General features: G+C 43.2%; 1 protein-coding gene across 8 annotated transcripts in view; it reads right to left on the reverse strand.

Moving 5' to 3' along the window:
- The window catches only part of LOC110131117 (transmembrane protein 132B), a 378266-nt gene that overhangs the window by 161000 nt on the left and 201520 nt on the right, over positions 1-15746 (reverse strand). For all 8 annotated transcript variants that reach the window (XM_020883540.2, XM_020883539.2, XM_020883530.2 and 5 more), the window contains one exon: positions 6451-6597. In XM_020883540.2, the coding sequence (XP_020739199.2) occupies positions 6451-6597 (147 nt within the window). The remainder of the gene's footprint in view (positions 1-6450; positions 6598-15746) is intronic.

Consider the following 15746-nt stretch of genomic DNA (forward strand, 5'->3'; position numbering starts at 1 on the left):
GAAATTCGAAAACTGACAAAAGTCATATATTTTTGTACACTCATACACCCATAAACCCATATGAGTACATACAAGTAGACTCATCAAAATATTAACAGTGGTTACCTATGAATCATACACTGGTTCAGAGATGACTTTTATCTTCTCTGTTTTAATAAGTTGTATTTTCTACAACCAAACATCTATTACTTTTGAAGTAAGAGGCTTTCTATTACACTTAGGCTGAAACTGGCCAGCAGCACAAGTGAACAAAGAGTTTCCCACTGGTTAGCAGAAGAGGTGAAATATTTTTAGAACAGTTTTTTTCCTTTTCTTTCACTCGTCTGATCCCTTTTAGGGGGAGGGGAGGGGTTCTCCATTTCCTATAGGTGAATTCTGTTGCCACTTTCTAGAGAGGATAACAAACAACATAATGCATTTTTATACATCAAATCTTGGTTTTGAACTATTTTGACAGCTGGTACTTAGAGGTCACCAGGTGTGCAGTAACAAATCCAAGAATTCTGTATCTAAGTTCCATTATTTTGCAATCCTAAAAACAAGGTACCTCTATCTTTTGTTGGTGCTTAAATTCATTAATATTTTATTTTTTCCTGTATCCCTGGTGACACATTAAAATAACCTGTGGAGGGACTTCCCTGCTGATCCAGTGGATAAAAATCCACCTTGCAAGGCAGGGGACATGGCTTCAATCCCAGGTCCTGGAACTAAGATCCCACATGCAGTGGGGCAACTAAGCCCACACACCACAACTAGAGAATCTCTGCACCACAACAAAAGATCCACATGACCCAACTGAGACCCGATACAGCCAAACAAATTAATAAATGTTTTTAAATAAAAATAAAGAATCATCAGGGGAGGTTTTTTGTTTTTAATAATAATGCCTGTGAATCAGTTAGGGCTGAGGTTTAAGGAACACAGGTTTTTCGAGACTCCCGGGCTATTCGGATACACATCCAGGACTGAAGTGCCTTGACTGATTCATTCACCAAGTAGTCATTACGCCCCTTGTATTTGTTTCCCAGGGCTGCTTCAACAAATTACCACAAATGTAATGACCTAAAGCAACAGAACTATCACAGTTCTATAAGATAGAACTCCAAAACCAAGGTGTCATCAGGGTCTCTGGGGGAGGACCCATTCATTGCTTTTCCCAGCCCCCGGTGGCCCCAGGCTTCCTTGACTTGAGGCCGCATCCCTCTCATGTCTGCCTCCATCTTCACATGGGCTTTTCCTCCGTGTGTCAATCTTAGAAGGACACATCATTGGATTGAGGACCTGCCCAGATACTCCAGGATGACAGTCTCATCTCAAGATTCCTTAATTACCTCTGTAAAGACCCTTTTTCCAAATAAGGTCAAGTTCACAAGCTCCGGGCGTTCAGATATAGAAACATCTATTGAGGGACCACCCTTCAATGCACTATGGTGCATATTTCCACGTTGTAGATGGCTTGCTAGTGCTGTGGGTGCTGCTTTCTACTGAGTTTTCAGTCCATTTGGGACAAGAGAGCTGAAAGCAGGGGAAGGAAGGAGGATGCTCAGAGTGTGCATGGCATGGGTGCATCCCCAGGCCTTGTGCAGAGCCCAGGGTCGTGGACAGGAGTGGGGACCCACAGGGCAAACTCCACTGGCTACTTACTGGTTCTTAGACCTGGGGAAACCATTTAAACTATACCTCAATTTACACATCTATTGATTGGAAATGACAATAGTTTTTAGCCTCCCGAGACTCTAATATTTCTGATTTTTAAACATGTGTGTTCCCTCAAAGACTTACAATGGTGCCAGGAACTGAATGAGAATGATACAGTTTTTCAAGAAATTTTTCAAATGAATAAGGAACAGACAACAAAACTACACAAAAGTATCCTCAGAGACACTTAAAACATTCTATGTGTTCTATCATTTACGTTTCAGTAAAATACTTTACAGAAGGAAAGTAACCAACATGAAATAAATCTGGTGGGAAAATCTACTCAGAAACAGAGGCAACTGTGACCATCACTGTACTGTCTTTCTCCCTCCTCCCCCTCCCCTTCTTCCTCCTCCTCTTCATTCTTCCTCTTCCTCTCCTTCCTATTCCCCCCTCCCCCTCCTTCTCTCTTTCTCCTCCTCCTCCTCCTTCTTCTTCTCCAACTTGAATAAGGCACTTTAAGCACAATAAAAGATTTAGCCTGGTTCATGTTCCATGGAGCCATAAAGTGACACATGATATTTATGTGATCAGAGATCACATAAATTAGAGATGACTTTTCCTCTCTTACCTCTGTCTGTTTCTTAAGGTTTCCACTGCTCAATTTCACAACAAGCAATGAGTTAGCTGAGTTAGTAAAAAGGGTAATCCCTTCTTCTGCTCAACTGGTTATGGTCATTTCTGGATTAGAGCAGGTCAAGAAAAACTCTTGAAATACCGGATCCAGATGTTCAAACATGGTAACACTTCATGGTAAACATTTACCTTTGAGGTCGATGTCTCTTTCAACTGGGTTATAGTCATGTGAGGTGTGTCTATTTCTTTCAAGAAATCTATTTTAGGGTTTGGCTTTTCTTTCCTACGGAGACTCCTGTTTCCATGGTGCACTCCCAAGAACTTGTCTCTGTCCCAACTTTCAGAGAAGGATGAGTTCTGCAACGTGGTTTCTGACCATACAAAAAGTGGCAGCCTGTTTTCTCCAATGTTTGGGTCTCAACAGTCCGATGGAAACCATTGAAGGGACAATCTCACCTCAACGTAGCTGGTTGCACATGGTCTCCATACCAAGCGTCCATTTCATTCAGCTTTCCTTTCCCTTGGTTTTGCTTTATCTGTTCTGAACACTTCCAAATTTGCTTATTTTTCTAACCTCTTTTCTCCTCTTTGGGCAATGCAACTGTTTATCTTGTGGTTTTCATCTTTATCACTCACATTTCCTCACAATGAGTGTTCATTAAAATATTTTAAATTAAGACCTTTACTGCCTTCCTTACCGAGCCCATCGAATCTTCCTATATGACACATTTTTAATTCTTATCACAGAACTTCAGGCAGTGTGTGCATTATATTCTGTTAAAAACCCTATTCCGCCCAAGGTTGTCACAATTCAGAGATTACAGCTTTCAGTGGGATGTTTCGTTTAGGGATATATTCATAGATTCACTTTGTTAGCCCGGCAAACACGGTCCATGAGCTTGTATTTCACACCTCATTTGATCTCACAATTCAACAAAAAAAAAAGTATAAAAAGAAGCAATTATTTATTTAGATTATGGAATGGATTTTAGAAGGGTATTAGATAAGCATAAATTGTCATGCCAAAGCAGCAGTCCTTGTCCTTCTAACATCCCCAGGGAGGTCAAAAATGGAAAGTGAAGAAAAAGAAGAGGACGGCAGAATGTTTGATAATTACGTAACTCTGGTTATGTAAGGGCTTTTTTTTCCTCTTGTAACTTTATAAATCTCTTCTAAAGAGAATGCAGAACTGATTCTCTCAAAACCAAAAGTGATAACCACAGCCTGTGCTTGTCCTTCAATTTAAAACATCAGCACTTGATCAGTCCAATGCTTCAACCAAATCAATTCCATGTCCTTAAACCATGGAGATGGCCATTTGAGACCCACACAGTAATTTCTGAGGGTGTATGTCCACGCATTCCACTGGGGCTGCTCCAGCCCAGCAGGAGGGTCCAGCAGGACTTCCTAGCCACTTCTTGTTTCTACCCTCCAGTTTCGCCCCAAGAACCCTCTCTCATACTCGAAGTCCAAGTCATTCGGGTGGGTCCAGCCATCCCCTACTTTTACAACTGGCTGCAAAGATTGGTTCAGGGTGAGTACGAGATCCACATTACTCCAAGCAGAGCCAGTGATGAGCAGCCCCAAGACTTGTGCTAGACACCATGGGACAGAGCATGTTCTCCCTGAAGAGGCCAAGCCAGCAGGATGGATGCTGGGAGCTGCTGGTGGTCAACTTGCCACCAGGAGGGACAGCCTGCTGGAGATGATGCCAGAGGAAAGACAAGGAGACAGGTTGCTAGGGATACTGCATCCAGACACTCTTGGTTCCGGTCCCTGCCTTGAGCTTTTTCAAGTGCTCCTAGGAGCCCTTTTTGTTTGGACTTCATTCATGCAGTACCTAAGGGCATCAGTCAAAGCCCACCTGATAAACACCCCAGGAATCAAGAGGAAGCCATCCAGTGGAGTCAAAGCAGAAATTAAGCCACAATCCTTGACAGGTCCCACTTTAAAGAGTGCTCCAAACACGGCTAGTTGACCACACTTCTTCCTTGATAGCAAAGACCTTCTCCCAGTACAAAGCCTGAAAATAACAGCAAATATTCACTTTCTCAGACTGTGCTAATTCTTGAGCAAAGGCATGGAACCCACTGCTTATTGATGCTATCTAATAGGAAGACTTGAAGGGAAAGTCGTCTTTCCAGTTGGAAAGGTCTTCTTTTCCGGTAAAAAAAAAAAAGAAAAAAGATACATGAGGAGAAGCCCCCTTCCCTTCCAGTCTTTGTACACAGCTAGGTAAGTTTGTGATGTCTGCAGCCATCTTGCAGCCATGAGAAAACAAGCTGGAGGATGACAGCCAACAAACTGGACATGATAGAGTGGAAAGATAGAATGCACACTGGGGTGACACAACTGTGCTGCTAGATTAACCAACCACGGAAACACCTACCTGCAAGTTTCTTGTCACATGAGATCACAAAATCCTACTGTAGCAGCCATTTTAGGTGGGAATTCTAGCACTTGCAACTGAGCCCAAATATGTAAATCCCAAGTTCTCTTCATGTATCAACTCAGGATTCACGGGTGTTCAGATAGCAAGTAGAGATTTCCAGGGAAATCATGGGTCAACTGAGGTCTCAGACTAAAGTTCTGCCAAGGGATGTTAAGGACAATATCCAGAATGTTGGTTTGGGAGTGAGAGGCACCCAGATCCCCTGATCAATACCCCTAATAGAAGGCTTTTTGGTCACTCAACCAGAGTCTCTCTTTCCTTTTGAAAGAGATCTTCAAAAGCAGTCAGAACAGAGTTCTAGCTGAGGTTGGCTGAGGTTGCCCAAGAGGAGACAGCACTCAGCCTAGAAATACATTGGAAAAGGCAAATTCCACCCAATCTCTCCATTTCTCATGCTCCCACCACTAACTCCCTGATTCATTCACCAAGTGCTCCTTTGGTGCCCAACATCATGGACCTCAAAGTGTTTAAAAACAAGAAAAGAGAGACTTGTCTGGCAGTCCTGTGGATAAGACTCTGCACTTTCACTTCAGGGGGTGTGGGTTCAATCCCTGGTTAGGTTAAGATCCCACATGCCCAACGGTATAGCCAAAAAACCCAAAAACCAAAAACAAGAACATAAAGAAAGAGAACAGGTTATGACGATAGAAGGTGGTAAGTAAGAGATCAGAAGGGGGCTCTTTGCCAACCTGAAAAGTTGGGTCTCATCCTGGCTGAAGGGGAAGCTATTAATGGCTTTAAACAGGCAGGAAGACTTCCCTGGTGGTCCAGTGGTTAAGAATCCACCTTGCAACGCAGGGGACTCAGGTTAAATACCTGGTCAGAGAACTAAGATCCCACATGCTGCAGGGCAACTAAGTCTGCACACCGCAACTACTGAGTCTGTGCCCACAATTAGAGAGAAGCCCTCAGGCTGCAACTAAGCCAAAATAATCCAGCCAAAAATAGATAAATATTAAAAAAAAAAAAAAAACAGGGAGTATGGCATAGCCAGCATTGCTCAGTCAAAAGGGAAGAGAAGACAGGCAAAGAGATCGTAGAAAAGGCTATTGCAACAGGCCTGAGCTCATTCTGCCTGTTGGGAGCCTGGATGCAATATTATTAGCAATGACCTCCCTCTGCTTCCCAGGTGAGCTAAGCACCATAAAGCCCAAGTCTGGCATCCGAGCTGGAGAAGAGCCACCAACGATGTGAAGTTGACCTAACTTCATATTCTGAGCCCATGTGCCAATACCCAGGTGTGACATCTGCAAAACAACCACCTTTCAGCACCAAGAGACAATTACTAGACAGCTTAGAGCCACCGTACATTCACGCATTAAAAAAGTAGGTTTTCCCCTTGCCTCTTAAATCATTTCTATTTTATCCCTTTCATTCTTCAGTTCTTCGCTGCCAACAGTAACAATAATAAAATTTTAAAATAATGGTTATCAAACCCTGCACCATGACAAATGTGAGTGCAGGTAATTTTTGAGATTGCCAACCTAATCAGGTCATTGATGTATAAAGAGCATAAAGGATAAAGTCTTCAGCCAGCATCACATCCCATAATGGAGCCATTCAGAAGCTGCAGGACGGAGCTGCGCTGATGAGCTCAAAAGAACACATCGCCCATTAAATGCAGAGACATTGCTTTATTTATACACACATTATTTTGCTATCAGCGTCTGCAGCCATCCCCAACAAAACGGCTGCCGAGGTGCCTTGAGGATGCCAGCGCTTACCTGCTCTGTGTGTCCGGGTGATGGCCCACGCACGTGAGGGTGGCCGTTGTCTGCACGCTGTCGTTATCTATTTCTTCCTGGACTGCCCACTGGTCCTCGCTGCTGACTCTCACTGCAGTTATTTTCACACCAGCTGCTGCCTTAATTCTGTGGGTTAGAAAAATATATATATGACCATCTTAGTTCAAAACAGAGAGTAAAAACAGGGAGCTAGAACCCATCTCCCCTTTCCTCTGGGAGATGCAGGAAAGAGTGCCAGTAAATGGCTTTCCTTCAAAAACTAAGTGTCTTGTTATTTTTACAAGTGCCCCAAAGTAGGAGCTCCAGCGTTCTGCCACATGGTGTTAATTTTCTGTTTGATCAGTGTGTTAGGAACCAGATCACTTTCTTCTTCAGGGGCCCTGCAGGATGGAGACAAAACAGATGTGTCTGGCAGGCATGGATAGGATCTGGGGGTGGGTTCTTCCCTGGGAGTGGATGAGGAAGGGTTCTCATGAAATAGAAGGGTCTGCGAGGCTGCAGGGGCTGTGTCAGCTGCAGAAGCTCTGTGGGAAAGAATGCCAGAGCCTCACTGGGCATTTCTCACCCCCAACTGTCAAGGGCACCTCCTCATGTGCTCGAGGACTTTCTGCAGACCCTACAGCCCAGCACGTTCACTCACAGGCATATGTGCAACAGAAATGCATGAGTTTATTTCCCCAAAAGACCTGCACAAGAAAGTTCACAGCAGCGGTATCGTATTAAACCCAGTAAGGAAACGGCCTACATTGTCCATCAAAAGCAGAACTAATAAAATATACAGTCACCCAATGGAATAAGACAGAAATACCAAGAATAAACAGTGTAGTACCACACAAAACTACATGGATGCTGTGTTAGTTTCAGATGTACAGCAAAGTAAATCAGTTATACATATATCACCCCTTTTATTAGATTATTTTCCAATATATGTCATTACAGAGTACTGAGTAAGAGTTCCCTAGCCATACAGCAGGTCCTTATTAGTTATCTATTTTACATACCCTAGTGTCTATGTGTCAGGGCTTCTCAGGTGGCGCTAGTGGTAAAGAACCTGCCTGCCAATGCAGCAGACATAAGAGACATGGGTTTGATCCCTGGGTCAGGAAGATCCCCTGGAGGAGGGCATGGCAACCCACTCCAGTATTCTGGCCTGGAGAATCTCATGGACAGAGAGGTTTGGAGGGCTACAGTTCATAGGGTCGCAAAGAGTCAGACACAACTGAAGTGACTTAGCACACATGTGTATGTCTTCCAGTTTATGCCCCCCCACCGCCCTGCCTTTTACTCCCTTGTAACCATAAGTTTATTTTTGACATCTGTATTTCTGTGTTGTAGATACATTCATTTGTAGCCTTTTTTTTTTTTTTTTTTAGATTCTACAAACCAACTTTGCCCCAGTAAAAAGCAAAAATAAAATAGTGGAGAAAACAATTTAGGAATAAATCTGTGTATACTAATTGACATCTCCAAACAGATATCAATTTACTATTTATTAAAACAAATTTAAATCAATTTTTAAAAAACTACATGGATGAACCTCCTATATTTGGAGGTTGAATGGCAGATGCCAGATGTCAAAAAGCACACACCATATAATCCCATTTACAGAAAATTTGAAACAGTTAAACTCATCTGTGAGGCTGAAGTTAGCATCAGTTGCCCTTTGGAGCAAATAGCTGGATGGGTTCCCCCAGGGGGCTTCTGGAGCACCTACAATGTTTGTTTCTTCTTTTGGGTGCTGACTGCACTATGGGTTGTGAAAACCCGCCCAGCTGTGCTCACGTATATGTAGTTTTCTGTTTGTTCCATGTGGACTCTTCTGTACACTCATAATCATTCAGTTGATAAAGAATCTGCCTGCAATGCAAAAGACCCGGGTTCAGTCCCTGGGTCAGCAAGCTCCCCAGGAGAAGAGCATGACAACCCACTCCAGTATTCCTGCCTAGAGAATTCCATGCACAGAGGAGCCTGGCGGGCTACAGTCCATGGGGTCGCAAAGAGTTGGACACGACTGAGTGACTAACACTTTCACTTTCAATCATTCAGTATAAAGTTCCAAACAAAGCAAGCAGATTTCATGTTGGTAACAAGAATGTAAGTCAAGGCCATGCAGAACTTTCACCCTTGGACATGACTTCTCCACTGTCCAAGCTCAATGGGTGTTCCCAAGATGACTTAGACCATTGCCACCCTTGACATACCTAAGGGCTTTCCCCCCAAACCTCCACCACCCCTCGAGGTGTTCAGGACACAGTGTAACCTGAGGCTTTGATCTTGTCTACGATGGGGAGGAGCCTTGGAGTCCAGATGAGCATTCCACCCTGTTGGTCCAATGATAGGTGACAATCCAGCAGCTATTGACAAGCAAGAAAGACGCCTGGACTGCAGGCCAGACCCCACCCAGCAGAGACAAGAGAGGACAGAGACCCATAGCCTCCCTATCTCATTCTTCTAGGTCTCTCCAGCCCACAGCATCTGCCACCTTGTAGGGCAGAAGAAAACTTGCCCAGTCAGCCCATCTAAGTGTTTGTGTCTTATACTTAAGCCATCCACTTTAATGGTTTGGTTGTCCACACAGTGGATATGCAGTAAAGGATGAACTTTGTCCAAAGAGAAGATGAGTCTTTGCCCTCAACTCTTAGGAGGTGACCTCTAAGCCCTTGTGGTGTTCTACCTGATTAGAGTATCTTTGTTTACCTGGGAACCCTGGGTCATATGGTATCAACTTGACCTCTGGAGGGACTAGAGACTAAGGTCAACCAACTAGGCATTCAAACATATCTGCATGACCAAGCTCTGCACATCAAAGCCTCAGTGAGTGTCTCTAGTTGTGGTTGTGGGTAAGTCAAATCTCTCTGTCTGCTTGGGAAGGCATGCAATGAGAACTCTGAAATCATCAACGCCATGAAACAATTTTCTGCCACAGATTACCCACCTAGTTCTCTAATATTAAGGAGACTGTCTTGAGTTCCAGGTGCTATGTATGAAGCATCAGGAAATACAAAGATGGACAAAGTTCAGTCCAGACCAGTGAGTATCCAATGGTTTGGGTACAGACCAGGGAATGGCTCATCTACCACCTGACCCATCATACTGTAGAAAAAGACTTACTAACAAATGCCAAAATATCTTGGGCACCTTCCATATGCCGAGCTGTCTGATACCTTTCATCATTCAATTCAGTTCAGTTCAGTCACTCAGTCGTGTCCAACTCTTTGCGACCCCATGAATCGCAGCACGCTAGGCCTCCCTGTCCATCACCAACTCTCAGAGTTTACTCAAACTCAAGTTCATCGAGTCAGTGATGCCATCCAGCCATCTCATCCTCTGTCATCCCCTTCTCCTCCTGCCCCCAATCCCTCCCAGCATCAGGGTCTTTTCCAATCAGTCAACTCTTCGCATGAGGTGGCCAAAGTTTTGGAGTTTCAGCCTCAGCATCAGTCCTTCCAAAGAACACCCAGGACTGATCTCCTTTAGGAGGGACTGGTTGCAGTCCAAGAGACTCTCAAGAGTCTTCTCCAACACCACAGTTCAAAAGCATCAATTCTTAGGTGCTCAGCTTTCTTCACAGTCCAACTCTCACATCCATACATGACCACTGGAAAAACCAAAGCCTTGACTAGATGGACCTTTGTTGGCAAAGCAATGTCTCTGCTTTTTAATATGCTATCTAGGTTGATCATAACTTTCCTTCCAAGGAGTAAGCGCCTTTTAATTTCACGGCAGCCAATCACCATCTGCAGTGATTTTGGACCCCCCCAAAATAAAGTCTGATACTGTTTCCACTGTTTCCCCATCTATTTCCCATGAAGTGATGGGACCAGATGCCATGATCTTAGTTTTCTGAACGTTGTGCTTTAAGCCAACCTTTTCACTCTCCTCTTTCACTTTCATCAAGAGGCTTTTTAGTTCCTCTTCACTTTCTGCCATAAGGGTGGTGTCATCTCCATATCTGAGGTTATTGATATTTCTCCTGGCAATCTTGATTCCAGCTTGTTCTTCTTCCAGCCCAGTGTTTCTCATGATATACTCTGCATATAAGTTAAATAAGCAGGGTGACAATACACAGCCTTGATGTACTCCTTTTCCTAATTGGAACCAGTCTATTGTTCCATGTCCAGTTCTAACTGTTGCTTCCTGACCTGCATATAGGTTTCTCAAGAGGCAGGTCAGGTGGTCTGGTATTCCCATCTCTTTCAGAATTTTCCACAGTTTATTGTGATCCACACAGTCAAAGGCTTTGGCATAGTCAATAAAGCAGAAATAGATGCTTTTCTGGAACTCTCTTGCTTTTTCGATGATCCAGCAGATGGTGGCAATTTGACCTCTGGTTCCTCTGCCTTTTCTAAAACCAGCTTGAACATCTGGAAGTTCATGATTCACGTATTGCTGAAGCCTGGCTTGGAGAATTTTGAGCATTACTTTACTAGCGTGTGAGATGAGTGCAATTGTGTGGTAGTTTGAGCATTCTTTGGCATTGCCTTTCTTTGGGATTGGAATGAAACCTGACCTTTTCCAGTCCTGTGGCCACTGCTGAGTTTTCCAAATTTGCTGGCATATTGAGTGCAGCACTTTCACAGCATCATTTTTTAGGATTTGAAATAGCTCAACTGGAATTCCATCACCTCTACTAGCTTTGTTCGTAGTGATGTTTTCTAAGGCCCACTTGACTTCACATTCCAGGATGTCTGGCTCTAGGTGAGTGATCACACCATCATGATTATCTGGGTCGTGAAGATCTTTTTTGTACAGTTCTTCTGTGTATTCTTGCTACCTCTTCTTAATATCTTCTGCTTCTGTTAGGTCCATACCATTTCTGTCCTTTATCGAACCCATCTTTGCATGCAATATTCCCTTGGTATCTCTAATTTTCTTGAAGAGATCTCTAGTGTTTCCCATTCTGTTGTTTCATCATTAATGCATGTAATTCCTACACCACCTGTGAGGGTAGGACTTATGCTCCCACTCAAGGAAACTTGAGCTGTCACAAGACAGGCAAGTTTAGGTGGGTGTGGGCAGCATAGAGAAATGTCATATTCTGCCTTAGCCCTAGAAGATAAAGAAGATTAATGCTTGGACAACAAAAGATGCATACATTCTGGTTATTGGAAATTTACCAGCCAAAATATTTACATTTACTAATGTTAGAGTTAACCAAACAACTCACAACAAGGAAAGTGCTCATGAGGAAACTAAACCAATGGTCATTCAAAAGCATGAATGGCTGCAACTTTGAAGTCAAAATCATCTATGGACAATAGTGTCCTCTTGTTTAAACTGTCCTCCTCTCCAAATACCAATGGAGGCACAATACTAGGAGCTGCACGCACCCTGACACTGCTCAGAAATTTTGTTGGATTGTAGTACCTAGGATTTCCTGAGGCCACGCCCATGGGTCAGACCCTTTTCCAGGAGCTTTACCTAAACTGTCTTGTGCTTCGCCTGTCTGAACGTTCCATCTCCTAAGAGCACTATGAATGGGGATTGTTACTTCAGGGTCACAAATTAAAATCTGTGACACCAAAAGCCTACAGAAAAGGACTGATATTGAAAGCCGATCCCACCACGGAAGCAGAATCCAGTCTGCCCCTCTGGCGTCTACACCTGAGACACAAGAAGCAGTGTTCATTCCAGGCAAGCCAGGTTGGGTCCTAGCCCCACTGTTCACTTTGTCTGTCATGCTGAGGCCTCTCCTCTCTCAGGAGAGGAAAAAATAAGGATGGGTGTTGTGGTTGAAGAGGGTCCCTCAAACGTTCAGATCCACCCAGAACCTCAAAATGTGACCTGATCTGAAAATAGCATCTTCACTAATATAATTAGTTAAAGGATCTCAAGAAGACACCCTACTGGATTTAGGATGGGCCTGAACAATGAGTGGTGTCTTTATTAGAGAGAAAAAGGAGAAGACCGAGAGGAAAGAAGGCAATCTGAAGGCAAGGGGAGATATTGGACTGATCTGTCCTCAAGTCAACAAACACCAAGAATGGTGGACAACCCACCAGAAGCCAGGAGAGAGGCAGGGAATGGATTCTCCCTAAGAGCCTCCAGAGGGAAGCAACACTGCCGACACCTTGATTGCGGACCTCCAGCCTCCTAAGCTGTGAGAGAGCACACATCCGTTGTTTCAAGCCCCCCAGCTTGTTGGGGCAGCCCTCGGAAATGAATACAGTGACCATGTCATAACACTGATACACAGGCAAAGAGATAATACAATATAAAGTGCTGGCATAGAGGAAGTGTTACATACAAGGATATATTACATTATATTACTTTCTGTGAATAAAGAAGGAAATTAAGAAACTTAGTTGCCTGGGTAAACAGATGCTGACACATTAATAAAACAAACTTACAAAATAAAGAGCAGTATATTCTTTTTAATTTTTTTATTTTATATTGGTGTATAGTTGGTTGACAATGTGTTAGTTTCAGGCGTATAGCAAAGTGATTCACTGATACAAATACAAGTATATATGCGTTTTCAAATTCTTTTCCTATTTAGGTTGTTACATAATATAGAGCAGAGCTCCTTGTACTATACAGTAGGTCCTTGCTGGCTATCCATTTTAAATACAGCAATGTGTATATGTTAATCCCAAACTCCCTAGTTTTCCTTTCCCCTGACTCTTCCCCAAGAGAAATATATTCTAATTATCTGTGCTTTGGATGGTTGTGAAATACCAGGCATTCCTGCCCGCCTAGGAAAACTGGATGCTCCCAGAGACAAAGGTCAGGGAGATGATGGAGTTAGTGACGATGACAACGAACCAGTTGTAAGAGTTTGGATAAATCACTGAACATCTGTGAGTTGGTTTCCTCATCTACAAAATGTGTGTGATAAGAATATCAACCTATAATGCTGTTATTATGAAGGTTAAGTGAATCACTGAATATAAAGTGCTTAGAAAAACACCTGGGACAAAGAAATTGATCAGTGTTATCATTAGGATTTTTCTCATCATGAACTATTGCATACTCTCCAGGGATCATACACTTAGGCATCCAGTCCCCTCCCTACGAGAGGTCCTTCAAAACTGCTCTAGGTCTCCATGCAGGACCCCAACCACCTCCTCTCCAAATATGATTTCTCTGATCTTACTCTTTTTCCTTGGCAGGAATTCCTCTCATATCCCAAGATTGGGCAAACCCTCCATTTGCCACAGAAAATTCATATATATATATAAAGGTTACTGTAGAGAACATTCAACCTTTGATACTTTGGGTTCCAAGGACATCAGTGTACACTTGACAAATTTTCTGAAATTTTCTGTGATTGTAGTTGACCAAAGAAATAATCCATTTCTGGTTCGTATCTAATTAAATATCTGGAAGTGGAGCCAGCTTTAGAAGTGACTCATCGCAAAGGTTTAGATGACGCCTCCAGCCCCCTGGGCACGTGACTCTGCTCAGCTCTCACATGTGTGGGTTTTAGCGCTGACGGGTTCTCTTCCAGTGGACACAGTGTGGCTGCAACAGCTCCAGATCTCACACCCGCATCAACAAAGGAAAAGTAAGACTCTCTCAAGATTTTGTTCTTAACTCCAGAACAAAATCCTGCAGCCAGGTTTTCACTGGTTGAACGTGACTGAGTATTCAACCTCGGACCTATAACTGTGGCCCAGGTGGGTGAAAGGACAATGCTTAATGGTTTGGCCCATCAATGACCATCCCGCACAAGGTAAAATTAACCCCATCTGAACCACAGGGGAGGGGTTAGCAGGTAGTGGCTGCCAAAAGGAAATTCGAGTTTTAACAGAAAAAAATGGATGGTAGGAATCAAAAACACAAGCCTGAAGCTAAATTATTGAGGTTCTGCCTCTCTCCAACATAGAAGTTACTAAATTGTCCCTAAATCCTAGTTCTCAGTCCAAACCTTTCCCAATTTTAGATCCTATTTGTTACAACAATCCAAGCCCAGAAAAATCCATGTCTTGAATATTCATTAAGTTTGTTTTAGAGAAATATTTTTAGGGTTAGTGATATTCTTAACGCTTGTTATTTAAAAACTACAATAATCTAAACCTTGTGACAACGATCAATGGTCTCAGCACCATAATGAGTTTGAGGGATTTGGGGGCTGATTAAGGGAAAGATATGACCACAAGGAGGCAGTAGCATACAAAAGCTTTACCCGGGCAGAGATCTGATAGGTTTGCATGCTACTGCAGGAGTCCCTCACAGCCTGAGAGCCCCCAAACTACCTGGGGGCCGCGAGCCAGAAGGGAAGGAGGGCAGGGAGCCCCAGGGAGAGGAGAATCAGAGAGGGAACTTATGTGTCACTAAGCGGGACAGTGGGAAATCTCCAGGTCAAACAGCTCCAAAGCACCACTGCAGCTTGGAGTCTTAAAGCTACAAGGTCTATCGCTAACAGACTTTAGGAACAGTTTCCCAGGGCATGCAAAGCAAGCGAGCTCTAAATGTCTAATATAACACGCTTATTTCAAGTACATTTAAAACAATCATTTGTGTAAACAATTGAGTTTGACTCTTAAGCTAACAGGTCCTAGTCTACTGTGAAGAAATAAACAATACAAGGACCAACCTACAGGGATCACCTCTGGTTCATTTATATAACAACTATTTCCTGACATTCACCAAAAAAAAACCCCTTATATTTATATTTCCATAGGGTCTTCATTATACAACTATTTGTTATCTGTGTTCTCCAAGTTACATGATTACATAGAAAAAAATAACATGGCAAGCTGAGATGAACTGAGCCTTCAGGAAACCAATCCCCACTCTCACTTGGCGTTTGGATGACAGTGGCACCAACTCAGCATCTTCTGTCTATTGGGAAGTGGGGTCAGACCCCACTGATTGTCAGCTATAAGTATAATGCCAATGCAATGGAAACCTATTGCAAAGTGTAAATGCCAACCTTGGAATATGAAGGACTGACAAATGCCAAGCAAGCCACTGAGAAAAAGGACCCAGCAAAGGATCCATCCCCTTCAAGAGATACCTACTGATGGTTCACAAGTGAAGACGGGGACATCAACGAGAAAAGAGGTAAGTGCTTCAAAAGAGAGCAGCTCGAAAATCAAAGCAGAGCGAAGCTCTTAGGGAAATTGGGGAAGCCTTGAAATACTTCCGCTAAGCTGGTCCTTTTTGAGATCCTACTGACAACATCAAGTGTGAAATGAAAAATGCAACACCATGCAATTCTATAAAATTGAAGGGGAATAACAACAAAAAACTGTCAAGAGGCAATGAATGAATTCTTCATTCTGAGCAGCACCAAAAGGGAATTACTGGATTTTGTTTACTTGTTTATC

The sequence above is a fragment of the Odocoileus virginianus genome, chromosome 12 (assembly GCF_023699985.2).
Source record: "Odocoileus virginianus isolate 20LAN1187 ecotype Illinois chromosome 12, Ovbor_1.2, whole genome shotgun sequence".
Lineage (NCBI taxonomy): Eukaryota > Metazoa > Chordata > Mammalia > Artiodactyla > Cervidae > Odocoileus > Odocoileus virginianus.